At 41.0% G+C, this 15837-nt stretch overlaps 1 protein-coding gene across 6 annotated transcripts in view; it reads right to left on the reverse strand.

Annotated features, from left to right (window-relative positions):
• Nucleotides 1-15837, reverse strand: part of ARHGAP42 (Rho GTPase activating protein 42) — a 343088-nt gene that overhangs the window by 258724 nt on the left and 68527 nt on the right. For 4 of the 6 annotated variants that reach the window (XM_081545986.1, XM_081545985.1, XM_081545990.1 and 1 more), the window contains exon 2: nt 803-898. In XM_081545986.1, the coding sequence (XP_081402112.1) occupies nt 803-898 (96 nt within the window). Of the gene's footprint in view, nt 1-802; nt 899-2294; nt 5645-15837 lie in introns of those variants that run through there. The other 2 variants (XM_081545987.1, XM_081545992.1) reach the window with 2 other exon arrangements.

The following is a 15837-nucleotide window of genomic DNA, read 5'->3' on the forward strand; positions in this document are numbered from 1 at the left end:
ATGCTACATGAATCAGACCTTCAACCAGTAAAAACTCAGCTACAGATAACACTTGAGATCACGAAACCCAACCTTTCCACTAACGGAAAATGAAACCACTGGATTCGGGAAGGGGCACCAGGGCTGGGCTGCCAAACAGGAGGCAAAACCAGATTGGCCCCAAGTCTCCTGATCCCAGTAACGTTCTCTGTCCTGCACTAATACTGGCTAATACGTCATGACTGAGATTTTTTTCTTTATAAAGAAATACTGAAGTTAAAAGAGAAATCAGTAGTAAGTTAAAAAAAAGTGAGATAATTCTTAAACCAATACCTTGTATATTTAATAGTAGATAACCAGTATGTATTTGTTTGAATGAATGATTCACTTTTGTTTTCCTTTTTCTTTTTTTTTTTTTGCACAACCCGCTGCCATGGGATCTTAGTTCCTAGACCAGATATTGAACCCAGGCCCTTGGCAGTGAGAACGAGGAGTCTTAACCACTGGACCGCCTAGGAATTCCCTGAATGATTCACTTTTAGGCAAACAAAAAACAGTGTTATCCACATCTTCTCAAAGGGCTGAGCTGAATTATAGAATGACTAATTTCCTTATGGAGAAAACCACAGACCTCAACTTTAAAGCAATTTATAACACTCTTCCACAGAAACCAAAAATCACCCTTACACTTCTATCAAAGTCAGAATATTTGCCATATTTAGTCAAATATGGGTGTGTTATCTGTTTGATTTCAATGAAGTTATTATCTGAAGTAAGACTTTTAAAATTATTACTGAAGATATTAAAAAACAGCAGTACTTACCGATACTAATTTCATCATCTGTTTCAGCATCACCAATACATTCAAACTGGAAATCCTGCAGCGACTGGGAAAATTTCTGTACTGCTATAGACAGATCTGTAATTAAAAGTTTACAAAAAAAAGTTTTAAAAAAATCCTAAGGTGAAGATACCATGAAATATTCAAGATTTTTCACATGTATTTATATAACTTTGCTGCTAATGCTATATTAACTAGAATCTTTTTCAATACCAGCTTGACAAATTTAAACAGAATTTAAAGAGACTACAAAAGAAATGCATTAGGGATTAGATCTGTTCTACTTCCAAAGGAGATCTGCCCCTTTAAGAACGTTTTGGTGCTAGTTGTGCATGATCTGGAAGTCAATTTCCCAAAGTCTTTATCAAGGAATTACCATTCACTACAAATGGACCATTTACGTTTGAAAAAAAAAAAGGAGGAAGGAATTCTACTGGGGTTACTAGTTGGGGAAAAAAGCATCGAATCTTTGATTAGAAAGTGTCACTGATGTTATTCCACACAGACTGTGGAGGAGACAGGGAATATGTTTTTACCAATAAACACATTCTCCTAAGTTGAAAGTGCACCTGAAAAGTTGTTTACAAATAACCTTGTGATTTATAGGAGACCTCATGTTAAACATACTCCTCAGTCCTGACTTCAGTCTGAACAAAGTCCAGAGAGTAACTAAATCCATAAGAAGAATTATTCTTTATTCATGGAGAGAATAAAGAAAAGCCCAGAATAATGAGAAGTGAATCCCTGGGAGGCAAAAGCCTAGGATGAAACCTAACGGAGACTAAGAATGCAGACGCTGGAGCCAGGCAGCCTGGGTTGAAATCCAAGTCGTGCCATTTACTCATTATGTGACCTTGGGCAAATTTTCTAAACTCCTCTGGGCCTCTGTTTCCTCATCTATTAAGAGGGAACAAGAGTGGCATAACCACTTTCTAGGGTTCTTTTGAGGATTAATTAACATAACACTTGCAAAGCGTTTAGAACTGAGTCCGACAATAAGCACTATTTATGTTTGTTAAATAAAATTAAAAATAAATCAATCTGACAGTGCAGCATCAGGGCAGCTTTAAAGATCCCTCCTCTCAGGGTTAGTGTGATCATCCATGCTAATCCTTCACAGAAGTCTGTGCCAGTAGGAAAACTCATTTTTCTAGAAGTCACTCTGGTGGTGGTGGTTTAGTCGCTAAGTCCTGTCTGATTCTTTGTGACTCCATGGGCTGTAGCCCACCAGGCTCCTCTGCCCATGGAATTTCCCAGGCAAGAGTACTGCAATGGGTTGCCATTTCCTTCTCCAGGAGATCTTCTCAACCCACGGATCAAACCCACGTCTCCTGCATTGCAGGCAGATTCTGAGCATAGCTATTATCCATCAAACAATATGCAATGCAGGAAGGTGAACAGATGGGAACACACCACATATGTGTGATTTCTGCCTATAAGAAACGTAAGAGGAACATATATCCATATTACTCACAAAGTCGATTTTCTGTACAAAGGCATCTCATGCGTCTTAAGGTAATTTGGTGAAGTTTTATTCTGATTTCAAAAGAAGACTTCACAGTGGAAACGGCCATCACTCTACACTTCATTGAATGTTATCTTCCAGGGGTTCACATCTGCCACCTTGAATGCTTAACATTTAACTCAAGCAGTCACACCTGACAAAGACCCCCTCCTTGACCCATCTTCAGTCAGGCTCCTTGGAGCCTCCTTCATGTCCAGGCCTCTACCTGGGCTCCCTGTCTGTCCTCACAGGGAGTCCTCCCTATCCTAGTTTTAGCACAGATTCTGCCAAGTCAGTGTAGACAGATTCCCGACTAGATACTTGATCAAGTTCCTCACCCCCACCTCTGAAGCTGAAGTCCTCGACCTGTGTCCACCAAGAACCCACCAACCCTTCATGCCTTCTCCTCTTAGTGATTTTCCATCCACTGACTGGGCCCACCACTCAGCGGGCTCCTTGGCTGTATAAATCCTCATTTGTTCTTGCTGCATTCAGAGTTGAACCTGAACCCTCTCCCCTACTGTAACACTCTTGACATCTACAGCAAGTCCTGAGTAAAGTCCTCCTTACCACTGTAACTAATGTTGGAATCCTTTTTTTTTTTGCTTTAAGAGAAGAATTGTGGCTTGGAGTCCAGGCCTGATACCAAGGCTTACTGTGATACCCACCACTCAGAAATCTCAAGCCCACTCACCAATCACAGAAAGGACCCACAGGAGACTAGGTCTCCAAACATGTGAACCAAGAAATTACCAACACCCCCACCAGTGATGGTTCTGAAGACCATAGGCCTTGAGCCTCAGAGAGGCTTTTAACACACACACGCGCGCGCATACACAAGAGAGACTGCAATTTTTTTAAATCTTGTTTGAAAAAATAAATCATGCTCTGGAAAGAGGGTATTATACTCACAGACTAACACCTCTCCCCAAAAGAGGGACAGAATTTTGTGGCCAGCTGCACATTCTACCTAAGAAGTATTCTGAATTTAATGGAACGGAAAGGTCTGTCTACCAGCTTAAGAATGGCCCTGCTTTGGGTTCTCAGGAAGAAAACTGGAAAGAGCCTCCTTAGTGGATTGTTAGTCAATGAGGAAGACAAAGGCTTCATCAGAACTAGACCTCACCCCCTGGCTGTGAGGCCCTGGGCAATCACTCACCCTTCACAAGGCCTGTTTGTCTTACCTATGCAACAGAGGAGGAATGTGTATCTCAGGGGTTGTTATAAACATGAAGTCAGGTCTGGGCCTGCTACATACTAGGCAACTTAATGCTGCTGCTGCTGCTAAGTCGCTTCAGTCGTGTCCGACTCTGTGTCACCCCACAGACGGCAGCCCGGCAGGCTCCTCTGTCCCTGGGATTCTCCAGGCAAGAATACTGGAGTGGGCTGCCATTTCCTTCTCCAATGCATGCATGCATCCTAAGTCGCTTCAGTTGGGTCCGACTCTGTGCGACCCCATGGACAGTAGCCCACCAGGCTCCTCTGTCCACGGGATTCTCCAGGCAAGAATACTGGAATGGGCTGCCATTTCCTTCTCCGAGGCAACTTAATAAATGTCATCAATTGTTGTCATTCAAGCTCAGCTCAAAAGGTGAGACAGTCAAGTGGTTTTTCGGACAGAAACGGGCTTCCCTAGTGGCTCAGCAGTAAAGAATCCACCTTAAAATGCAGGAGCTACAGGACACTCAGGTTCAATCCCTGGGTCGGGAAGATCCCCTGGAGAGGGCATGGATGGACAGAGGAGTCCACGGGGTTGCAAAGAGTGGGACACGACTGAAGCGACTGAGCATGCCCACACCAGACAGAAGGGGCCATGTGTGCAAAGGTATGCAGTTACCTGATGTTGCATAGCTCTGGCTAAGGGTAAAGAAATCACAACACCTATATCAAATGTTCTGAGAAGACACACACACACAACAAATCAGACTCCTAGGATAATTTTTCAGCCAAGCTGTGTGCGGGCACTCTCCCTGAGACTTTGGGAAAAGTGTTCCACGTAGTACGTATTTATTTTTCTACCTATAATGTATAATAGGCCTTATGCTAAACTGGACTTGAAGTCACAGATGGAATTCCTATAGCAGAGAAGGGGCAGTGTGTAATACGGGTGGATCAAGAAGCTCAGGAATCTTGGAACAGACAGCCTTCCTTCTCTCCCATCATCACAAGTTCCTGTGCGTTCCCCTGCAAACTCAAGGGGCTACCTGGAAGCTCTGTCCTAAGCAACTCCTGACACAAACCCTTACAAAAGAACACGTCTTCCACGACCATTCTTTGCTTCCCGTGGCCTTGCTTCTTGACTGAGAAAGGCAAGCTGCTTCATCTTTTCACTGAGCTCTCAGTGAGGACACTGTACAGATTCCCATCTGGAAGAACACAGGAGCCCACCATCAATCCAGAGTACGGGCTCCAGTGGCAGATGACGTGGGCCGGCTTCCCACCTCTACCAGGCAATGTGACATGGCCGCAGGCCACCTTCATAGCTTCTCTGGATCTCATCTGTTAAGTGGAACAGAACCCATCTCCCAGGGTCACTGTGAGGACTAAATGAGTTAATACAGATGAAGCACTCAGAAAAGTGTCTGACACATAGCGAAAGCATTTAAAAAGAGTTGGCTATTTCCATGCTGAGGGTCTCAGAAAAGAAAGGAAAAGGTAAATTTTCAGGAATGAAGCTAGCAGCTAGTAGGCCTCAGATCACCTTGGCAAGTGCTCAATAAAGTAGTCTCTTGATTGCAGTTTCAAATTCTCTCTTGATGCACTGCAATCAAGCCGTAACAGAGACTATCTGATTATCCAGTATTTCTGCATGAGGGATGGGCATCTATTTCAGTGCTGGATAGAATCAAGAATGCATGAATGATCCTTTTTGAAGTGTAATGAGACAGGAGTATACGGGAAAAGATGGTTCTCAGCTAGTTCAGATTAATTCCAAAAATACAGGGGAAGTTCGAAAAATGACTTATTTTCGACTTCAAGTGCCTGGGATCCTCATTTTCCTTTTATTTGTTCTCACTTTCCAAAAACCAAAGTAACAATGAGGTAAAAAATATGACGACATTATCTTATGATATTTTCTGGCAATCAGATGGATCAATCTGAAAAATGAGGAATCCAGGTCATACTTTTAATCTTGACTCCATTGCCCAGAGTGCAGTTCTGAACTGGAAAGAACAACACCTCTCACTGACATCACTCCATGGAACACACTCTTCCCTAATTGTCTAAAGTTTCTAAACAACAGTCAGATGCACAAAACAGAAGTACTGGTCCTTGTAAATAAAACTGATTCACATACGATTACATGGACCTTGAATGTAAAACCTAATCCAGTTCCTAAAGTTTATTGTTGAATTTCAAAGTCTCAAATTGTGTAATGATAGGAGTTACATTTCTCTTAAACAAAAATTAAAGATCGAGTGTCTAAAATATGACAAGCAGAGAATCTAGTACAGGCAAGAGTGTCTCCTGCTCCCTATTTCTTTCCAGCTATTAGAACTTGAGGACAAACAAGGAAAAAATCCCAGCCAGAGCCATCCTGGCTACATTCAAGGTGAAGGGGGAGGAATACCATTTACTAGGGGTCAGAGTTGTACACAGTAAAGACGCTATGACTATCACTCATACCACAGCCCTTTCTATTTACCTAACCTGTAAGTTAAGCATAGGGTGTCTTCACATGTATTCACATTATAACTTTGAAGAAATTACAGTAGGCTATAATTAGCCAGCAATGTTTTTGTATCAAGGAGTTAACCTGTAGCACCCATGATTAGATGATGCTAATGAAACATTTAAGCTTCATTTCATTAGAAATACTTCAACCTCGTTAGAGAAATACAAAACACTTGGCAAATATTTAATTACATCTCCTTACACATACACTTAAGAGCTGCAGTTACTTGTTACTTTAGAAGTATCAATGGAATGACTTTCACAATGTTAGCTATATTTATCTTAGAACAAGTACAACCAGCCAGTCAACTGATCTAAGGCAGTTTTTCTTGAAATCTGGTTGCTCTGAGATTAGATTTAAGTAAGACTCACAGGAGCAGACATATGTGTCATAGAATTATTATCTTCATACAACTGTACAGAAGGCAGACTATGAAGGGTATACAAAGGTAAAAACAATATGTCTTTCTCTCAAAAGGGCACAGCCCTGTTGGGACATGAGGTATGTAAATAAATCATATCAGAGGACAATGGATAAAACCTCCGACAGAGGCTAAGAAAAAGAACATCACTGCAGACAGAACTTACTATGTGCCTGAAACTCACCCTAGAACTTAATGTAAATTAAACCATTAATCGTCACAACAGCCTCTGGAAGTAGGTATCATCACTCCCATTTTACAGATGAAGGAACTGAGGCACAGAGAGTTTAAGTGACGTCCCCAAGGTTGCTCAAGCTAGTAAAGAACAGAGCAAGAATTTCGATTCTGGGAGAATGGCTCCAGAGTCTCCACTTAACCACAACTGCTCTGCATACAGAAGTAGCAAATAAGGGCACAATCCAGCTTGAGTGCAGGGTGCAAGGCTTCTCAGAGGAATCAATGAAAACAGGGACCTGAAAGATGTGACAATACAATAGGCGAGGCCAAATTCACAAAATGTCCAGAAGCTTTCAAAAGGCAGCTTCCACCTACATATCCAAAAACCTGTAACAAGATTCACATCAAGCTGAGGACTGGTTACCACCAGAAACAGACTAGTCAGTCTCTGTACTTATATTTATGTCATTATTCCACCTTGTAAGGATAGTCTTCTCTCAAGTTCTCGTTCAAGATCTCTCTATCTCCTTCTCTCTCTCTCGCTCAAGTCCCTGTTTCCTCCAAAAAGCTCTTTCTGATCCCTTCCACCTTGGCATTATCTCCTCCTTTATACCTCCCACTACATGCTGCGACACTCTTGCTGTGCTTTCTCTATTTTACCTTCTATCAAGTTATCCATGAACCTAGGTTATTCACCATCATTTATGCAAGAGCTCAACCGCTGAAACCATTAATTTCTGCAAGATGGATAAATGCTCCAACCTTCCACATGTAAAATACGAGTTATATACTTGTCCACCTTCCAAGGTAGGAAGAAGATGTTTGACTATTTACAAGGAGCTTTCACATACATTTACAATAATGATAACAATAGTGTTGGTAAGACATTTTACTCATTCAAAGTTCTCACATATTTTCCTTAACTATCACACAAAGCTATGAGGGCTGAAGCTCTGAAAAGTTAGGTAATAACTTAAGTTGCCCAGGGTCTAAGACGTCAACTCCAACCTGGACAGGTCTTCTATTTCCAAAATTGGATGCTCTTTCTACTATATGCCATAGCTAATTCCCAAAGAGATTAAAACAAGGAAGTGTGCCACCTTTGCATGACATCTAATTAATCCCTTACCTGCTATACAAAATCTAAGCTAGTAAGACTCTGTGTATTGAGCATGAGAGTGATCTAGGTGTACTTATTAGCCTGGAATAAGCTAGCAGCAAAATGCATTAATTAGATGGCCTAAACATCAAAAGAAATGCACAGTTATTTCTTTTACTTTCTAATGCCACAAAACAACTGAATAATGTTAGAGGTGTTCAGCTTCTTCTTGCTGTTGTTCAGTCAATAAGTCATATCCGATTCTTTGTAACCCCATGGACTGCAGCACGCCAAGCTGTGCTCAAATTCATATCCATTGATTCGGTGATGCTATCTAACCACCTCATCCTCTGCCACCCCCTTCTTTTGCCTTCAGTGTTTCCCAGCATCAGGGTCTTTTCCAACAAGCAGGCTCTAGGAGCTTCAGCTTCTGCATCAGTCCTTCCAAGGAATATTCAGGGATGATTTCTTTCAGAATTGACTGGTTTGATCTCCTTGCTGTCTAAGGGATTCTCAAGAGTCTTCTTCAGCACCACAATCAGAAACCAGGAATTCTTTGGCTCTCAGCCTTCTTTATGGTTCAATTCTCACGTCCATACATGACTACTGGAAAAACCATAATGAACCATAGCTTTGACTATATGGACCTTTGCCAGCAAACTGATGTCTCTGCTTTTTAATGCACTGTCTAGGTTTGTCAGTTTTCCTTCCAAGGAGCAAGCATCTTTTAATTTCATTGCTGCAGTCACCATCCACAGTGATTTGGGAGCCCAAGAAAAGAAAATCTGTCACTGTTTCCACTTTTTCTCCATGTATTTGCCACGAAGTGATGGGGCCAGGTGCCATGATCTCAGTTTTCATAGTCAGCTTTGAGCCAGCCTTTTTACTCTTCTTTTTCACCCTCATCAAGAGGCTCCTTAGTTCACCTTCACTTTCTGCCATTAGAATTGTACCATCTGCCTATCTGAGGTTGTTGCTATTTCTCCTGGCAATCTTGATCCCAGCTTGCGATTCACTCAACCTGACATTCTGCATGATATACTCGGCATTTAAGTTAAATAAGCAGGGTGACAATATAGTCTTGTCATACTCCTTTCCCAATTTTGAGCCAGTCCGTTGTCTCGTGTCCAGTTCTAACTGTTGCTTCTTGGCCACATATAGGTTTCTCAGGAGGCAGGTAAAGTGTTCTGGCATTCCCATCTCTTTAGGAATTTTCTGCAGTTTGTCGTGATTCACACAGTCAAAGGCTTTAGTGTAATCAATGAAGCAGATGTTTTTCTGGAACTCCATTGCTTTCTCTATGAAACAACGAATCTTGGCAATTTGAACTCCAGTTCCTCTCCCTTTTCTAAACTCAGCTTGTACATCTGCAACCTCGCAGTTCAAGTACTGCTGAAGCCTAGATTGAAGAATTTTTAGCATAACCTTGCCAGCATGTGAGATGAGTGCAATTGTGCAGTAGTCTGAACACTCTTCGGTATCTTTGGGACTGAAATGAAAATTGACCTTTTCAAGTAATGTGGCCACTGCCGAGTTTTCCAAATTTGCTGGTATATTGAGTGCAGCACTTTAATAGCATCATCTTTTAGGATTTGAAATAGCTCAACTGGAATTCCATCACCTCCACTAGCTTTGTTTGTAGTAATGCTTCCTAAGGCCCACTTGACTTCACATTTCAAGATGTCTGGCTCTAGGTGAGTGACCACACCATCATGGTTATCTGGGTCATTAAGATGTTTTTGGATAATTCTTTTGTGCATTCTTGCCACCTCTTCTTAATCTCTTCGGCTTCTGTTAGGTCCTTAGCGTTTCTGTCCTTTATCATGCCCATCTTGCATTTAATATTCCCTTGACATCTCCAATTTTCTTGAAGAAATCTCTAGTCTCTCCCACTTTATTGTTTTCCTCTATTTCCTTGTGAAAGTGCTGCAGTCAATATGCCAGCAAATTTGAAAATCTCAGCACTGGCCAGAGGACTGGAAAAGGTCAGTTTTCATTCCAATCCCTAAGAAAGGCAATGCCAAAGAATGCTCAAGCTACCATACAATTGCACTTATCTCACAAGCTAGTAAGCTGCTGCTGCTGCTAAGTCGCTTCAGTCATGTCCAACTCTGTGCGACACCGTAGACGGCAGCCCACCAGGCTCCTCTGTCCCTGGGATTCTCCAGGCAAGAATACTAGACTGGGTTGCCATTTCCTTCTCCAACACGCCTAGTCAAGTAATGCTCAAAATTCTCCAAGCCAGGCTTCAACAATACATGAACTGTGAACTTCCAGATGTTCAAGCTGGTTTTAGAAAAGGCAGAGACACCAGAGACCAAATTGTCAACATCCGCTGGATCATCGAAAAAGCAAGAGGGTTCCAGAAAAACATTTCTGCTTTATTGACTATGACAAAGCCTTAGACTGTGTGGATCACAATAAACTGTGGAAAATTCTGAAAGAGATGGGAATGCCAGACTACCTGACCTGCCTCCTGAGAAATCTGTATGCAGGTCAGGAAGCAACAGTTAGAACTGGACATGGAACAACAGACTGGTTCCAAATTGAGAAAGGAGTATGTCAAGGCTGTATATTGTCACCATGCTTATTTAACTTACATGCAGAGTCCATCATGAGAAATGCTGGGCTGGATGAAGCACAAGCTGGGATCAAGATTGCCGGGAGAAATATCAATAACCTCAGATACGCAAATGACACCACCCTTATGGCAGAAAGTGAAGAAGAACTAAAGAGCCTCTTGATGAAAGTAAAAGACGAGAGTGAAAAAGTTGGCTTAAAGCTCAACGTTCAGAAAACTAAGATTATGGCATCTGGTTCCATTACTTCATGGCAAATAGATGGGGAAACAGTGGAAACAGTGGCAGACTTGATTTTTTGGGGCTCCGAAATCACTGTAGATGGTGACTGCAGCCATGAAATTAAAAGACACTTACTCCTTGGAAGAAAATTTATGACCAATCTAGACAGCATATTAAAAAGCAGAGACATTACTTTGCCAACAAAGGTCCATCTAATCAAGGCTATGGTTTTTCCAGTAATCGTGTATGGATGTGAGAGTTTGACTATAAAGAAAGCTGAGCACCAAAGAATTGATGCTTTTGAACTGTGGTGTTGGAGAAGACTCTTGGACTGCAAGGAGATCCAACCAATCCATCCTAAAGGAAATCAGTCCTGAATATTCATTGGAAGGACTGATGTTGAAGCTGAAACTCCAATACTTTGGCCACCTGATGCGAAGAGCTGACTCATTGGAAAAGACCCTGATGCTGGGAAAGATTGAGGGCAGGAGGAGAAGGGGATGACAGAGTATGAGATGGCTGGATGGCATCACCAACTCAATGGACATGAGTTTGAGTAAACTCCAGGAGCTACTGATGGACAGGGAGGCCTGGCGTGCTACAGTCCATGGGGTCGCAAAGAGTCGGACAGGACTGAGCGACTGAACTGATTTCCTTCCATTGTTCACTTAAGAAGGCTTTCTGAGCTCTCCTTGCCATTCTCTGGAACTCTGCATTCAGCTGAATACATCTTTACCTTTCTCCTTTGCCTCTGTCTTCTCTTTTCTCGAGCTATTTGTAAAGCCTCCAAGGACAACCACTTTGCCTTCTTGCACTTACTTTTCTCTCTAAACTGCTTAAAGGTAGGTATATATTGTTCCTCTCTCTTCACAATTAGTGCCCAAAGCAAAACAGACACAGAGAACAGAGGGACCAAAAGGGAAAAGTGTACACCAACTACCAACGATTCATGACATAAGAATCTACCAGAGATAAATTACTGAAAAGATTATGGTACCAGGAACATGAATGAGGATCACTGCAGGCCTTCACTTAATAAAAAACAGACCATGTATTACACAGGAGAATATGTCAAGGAATTACCAAACAACCCTTGGCTTTTAATATCTGCAGTTATACTTTTAATATTCTTTCACAGAACTTCCAGTGTTAGATTATAAGATGGAAAAAAGCCAGAGGTCCATACCATTCCCATCTCTTTAGGAATTTTCCTCAGTTTGTTGTAATTCTTGACTAAAAGTATAAGGAAAAATATCATGAGACCCTCTTGTCAATAAGAATCGCTCCTATGGCTCTGATTTGAACAAAGTTTAAAAATGCCCACTTTGGTACCAAATGTGCAATTACGGTTATGTGAGGGATATGCTCAGATACGAGTAAAAATCCTTCCTTCAAATCAATCATTCTTTCTTGTATGGACTAAGTGTGCACAAGACTCAGACATGGACACCAATCCAGGGACCACCACTTACCGCAATATTCTTAGAAGAAGCACTTAGCTTTTCTGAATCTCAGGTTACTTGCGTACAAAGGGAAGATGCTAATCCCTTAGAACAAGAATGTCATGACCATTACATGAAATGAACTTAACACAGTCTGGTACAGAATAGAAACTTGGAAGTTCTGGTCCTCAACAAATGTTAACTATTAAACCACTGTTTGTTATGACAGCAAGTGCAGAATATGAAATATTTTCATTGTAGGCATAACATTTAATCAGCGTATTAAATTACTATCTTCACAAGAACTTCAAAGAAAATAAACAGTGGTGCTGGCCTCTAATGAAGACCAAACAGTTTGTAATCCTATAAATGATATGTGTCTGGGAAGCAGTTCCAGAAGATTCCAGCCAAAAAACAATAAACAGGAACCAACACTTGGCCAGATTTTATCCACAGTTTCTATAAAGCTACAAATTCCATAAAAATTAAAAACGAAAAACCACGAAGACTGCACTATTGCTACAACCCAAGCTAAAAACAGAAAGTTCAAAGGATGAAATAAACCACCCATCTTCCTACCCTGGGGGTAAATCTCAGGGGTGGGGGATGGCAGGGCACAAGGAAACTACAAACTGCAGTTTCTCTGGATTCTCTTCCCAGCTCTAAGCGTTCCTCTCCTGACTCCTTTCAGATTACTCTTCCTCAGACTCTTCCCTTCAGGACAGATAAACCAATCTCTAGCTACCTTGTTTTAGCTCAATTCATGTTTTCTTTAAAAAGCACTAGCTGTGTTTCTATATGTAGGCAACTCCTGAGTGGCAATTTAAGTCTGGATGCTGGAATTGCAAGCAAAAATGTATGAACTATCTCCCTTGCCTTTTTTTGACTTAACTAAAAAATATTGAGCTACCCAGCATGGAAAACCAGTTTTCCTAAGCATATCAGCAACTCAGGTATGGCCTGGCACACTTTCCTGAACTTCCTGGTCTACGTTCCTACACATGACCTCTTCCTTAACTAAAAAATATTGAGCTACCCAGCATGGAAAACCAGTTTTCCTAAGCATATCAGCAACTCAGGTATGGCCTGGCACACTTTCCTGAACTTCCTGGTCTACGTTCCTACACATGACCTCTTCCTTAACTAAAAAATATTGAGCTACCCAGCATGGAAAACCAGTTTTCCTAAGCATATCAGCAACTCAGGTATGGCCTGGCACACTTTCCTGAACTTCCTGGTCTACGTTCCTACACATGACCTCTTCCTTAGCCCAATCCTTGTATGCTGGGCATCTACACCGTATGCCCTTTTCAACAGATATGGTAATGGAAAGCGCTGAGTGTTCCAGTCCTCTTTTTTCTCATCTTCCTGAAGTATCTATGCAAGATGATGACTCTGGAAGAGCGCTTGGCGTTACCTTTTTTTCATGTCACCCATCAGCTTGTCTCCAACTCTTAAAACTTACCTCCCTTTTCCATCAGCTCCTTCTTGGTATCATAGGACAAACACATTTGTAATAAAATCATGATCTAACTAGTTTAACCTCCCTTTCAAAGCACCACACTAAATTGTTACCTAACTAATTAAAGCACGTCATCTATCCTCTACGTTTCTAAGGCCATCTTCTTTCTCAAACTGGTCTTTGCACCTTCAATGTTTTAGCTAAACCAAAGAATCTAAACTTCTGCTGTCTCAACATCCACAAAGTCATTCTTCAAGTTGGAAGCACCCATTTGTCTCTATTGTGACCTTTAAATGCCTTCAAATAAATCAGTACTCACAGTTCCACTGTGAGGCTGGATTGTACTTTACAAGAGCAGCTGGCTATCCTTGAGGACAGTACATGGAGCTTCCTTTACACCTTTTTCAGCACCTATAAGACTGGCTTCTTTCTAAATTAGAAAGTCCCACCCTAAATAATCCAACTAGGCCAACACAGCTGCTGATATTTACATATACCAAACACTGGCATGCCATATGGCACCCAGGGTAGTGTGCCAGGAGCAGGCATACGGAAGCCATGGATACTTGCAGTGTATTTTTCTGGTACTGCAACTTTTATTAGAAAACTAAAGAGAAGGAAGTGAAGAGGTTTTATCCTGTTTTACATTTTTTAAAAAAGGACCATATCTCCAATATAGCAGAATTTATATGAATTAACTTGAACCTTGTCACTTCCATTGAGGCAGCCAGTTTGGGTCATGTTTCCAGACTACTGAGAGTGCATTTTTCCACTACTCTGATAGAATACTCTGAGAAGTACTATACTACCATAATCTAGCACCTTTTTGCATGACTACTGAAATACTCTATAATTTTATTATATTATATATTTAATAATATTTGTGTCTAAGTTCCATTACCCTCACCAAACATTAAGCCCATGGTTGACAGAGAACCTCTCCAGTCTTACTGCCTCAGGCATAGGGCTTTAAAAATAAGAGGTTGCAAGAATTTAGAGTATTTAGAAAAGGTAAACTAAGGTCTTTCCAGGACTGGCAAAGAGCAATTAGAGATAAGAAGCCAGGTGGTTAGACTCAGCCCCATCCCCAGCTATAAAAGGTATAATGGGAACAGAGGAGCCCAGCAAAAAAACACACCTACGAATCTGGACGTCAAGTCAAGTAAATGAGATCCAAGGGCCAGAGGGAATGACTCTAAGGTGCTTTCATTTAGGATCTGCTGACAAGTTTTACAAAAGGCAAAGGAGTGGAAGTTGACAGAAGCAGACCAGATATTTTAGGTGGTAACCTAAAATTTCAGTATTGCTTTAGAAAAAATCCACGTCTAAAAATGATTCTGGTAATCTAATCAACCTTGATGGAGAGAGCATCCAGTTAAAACAAAAAACAACAACAACAAACATAAAACAACTAAAAGTTCCACAAACTTTAATCACTATAGAGAAAGCCAATCCAGGTTATTTCCTTGTATCATTTTCTAATACAAAGAAGTTTCATTTTAAAAATGATAATACCAATGGTTTTGGTGTCAAGCCAATCCAGGTTATTTCCTTGTATCATTTTCTAATACAAAGAAGTTTCATTTTAAAAATGATAATACCAATGGTTTTGGTGTCAAACAGACTACCAGTTTTGCTATGTAGGCAAGTTACTTAAGCTCTTCAAATTTCAATTTACCTATTTATAAAATGAGGATAATATTAATATACCACTTCGTAAGATTGTTGCAATGACCAGATAAAATCATAGAGTATGTGTCAAGTACAGTCAAGTACATAATAAGAGCCTAGCAAACAATCATAATCATAACCACTATTATTTTTAAGGAAGAAATCATTGGCTAGAAAGATATGTTACTGTTGGTTCTTGGTTACTACTCTTACATTAAGCTTACTTCCGAGGACCTAAAAAGACAATTACCATTTCAGGATGGCACCAGACTGAATGCAGCCAATAAGTATCTTCCAACCAAGGAAGCAGTCAAGGGACATCAAACATCATAACAGTCAACTGTCTCTATTCTGAAAGGTCAATTTATCATTTACTCAAGTGTATTTTCCCATCATTAGTTTAGATCAGGCACCATTAATAAAAGTTATACAACACTCACGCTGCTGCTGATAAAACTTCAAAGCATCATCTCAGTGGTTAACAGATTATCCATATTCCAGCATCCCCTAAGAAAACATTTTGTTGTTGCTGTTTAGTCACTAAGTCTCATTGGGCTCTTTGGCGACCCCATGGAGCCTGCCAGGCTCCTCTGTCCATGGAATTTTTCACTCAAGAACCCTGGAGCAGTTTAAATTTCTTTCTCCAGGGGATCTTCCTGACCCAGGGATCAAACCCATGTCTCCAGTGTCTCCTGCATCAGCGGAGACTTTACCACTCCACTGAGTCCCTGAAATCTACTTAACCAAGCAAAGAAACAATCTAA

The sequence above is a fragment of the Giraffa tippelskirchi genome, chromosome 11, assembly GCF_054371585.1.
Source record: "Giraffa tippelskirchi isolate mGirTip1 chromosome 11, T2T-mGirTip1v1.2.pri, whole genome shotgun sequence".
In the NCBI taxonomy this organism is placed as follows: Eukaryota; Metazoa; Chordata; class Mammalia; order Artiodactyla; family Giraffidae; genus Giraffa; species Giraffa tippelskirchi.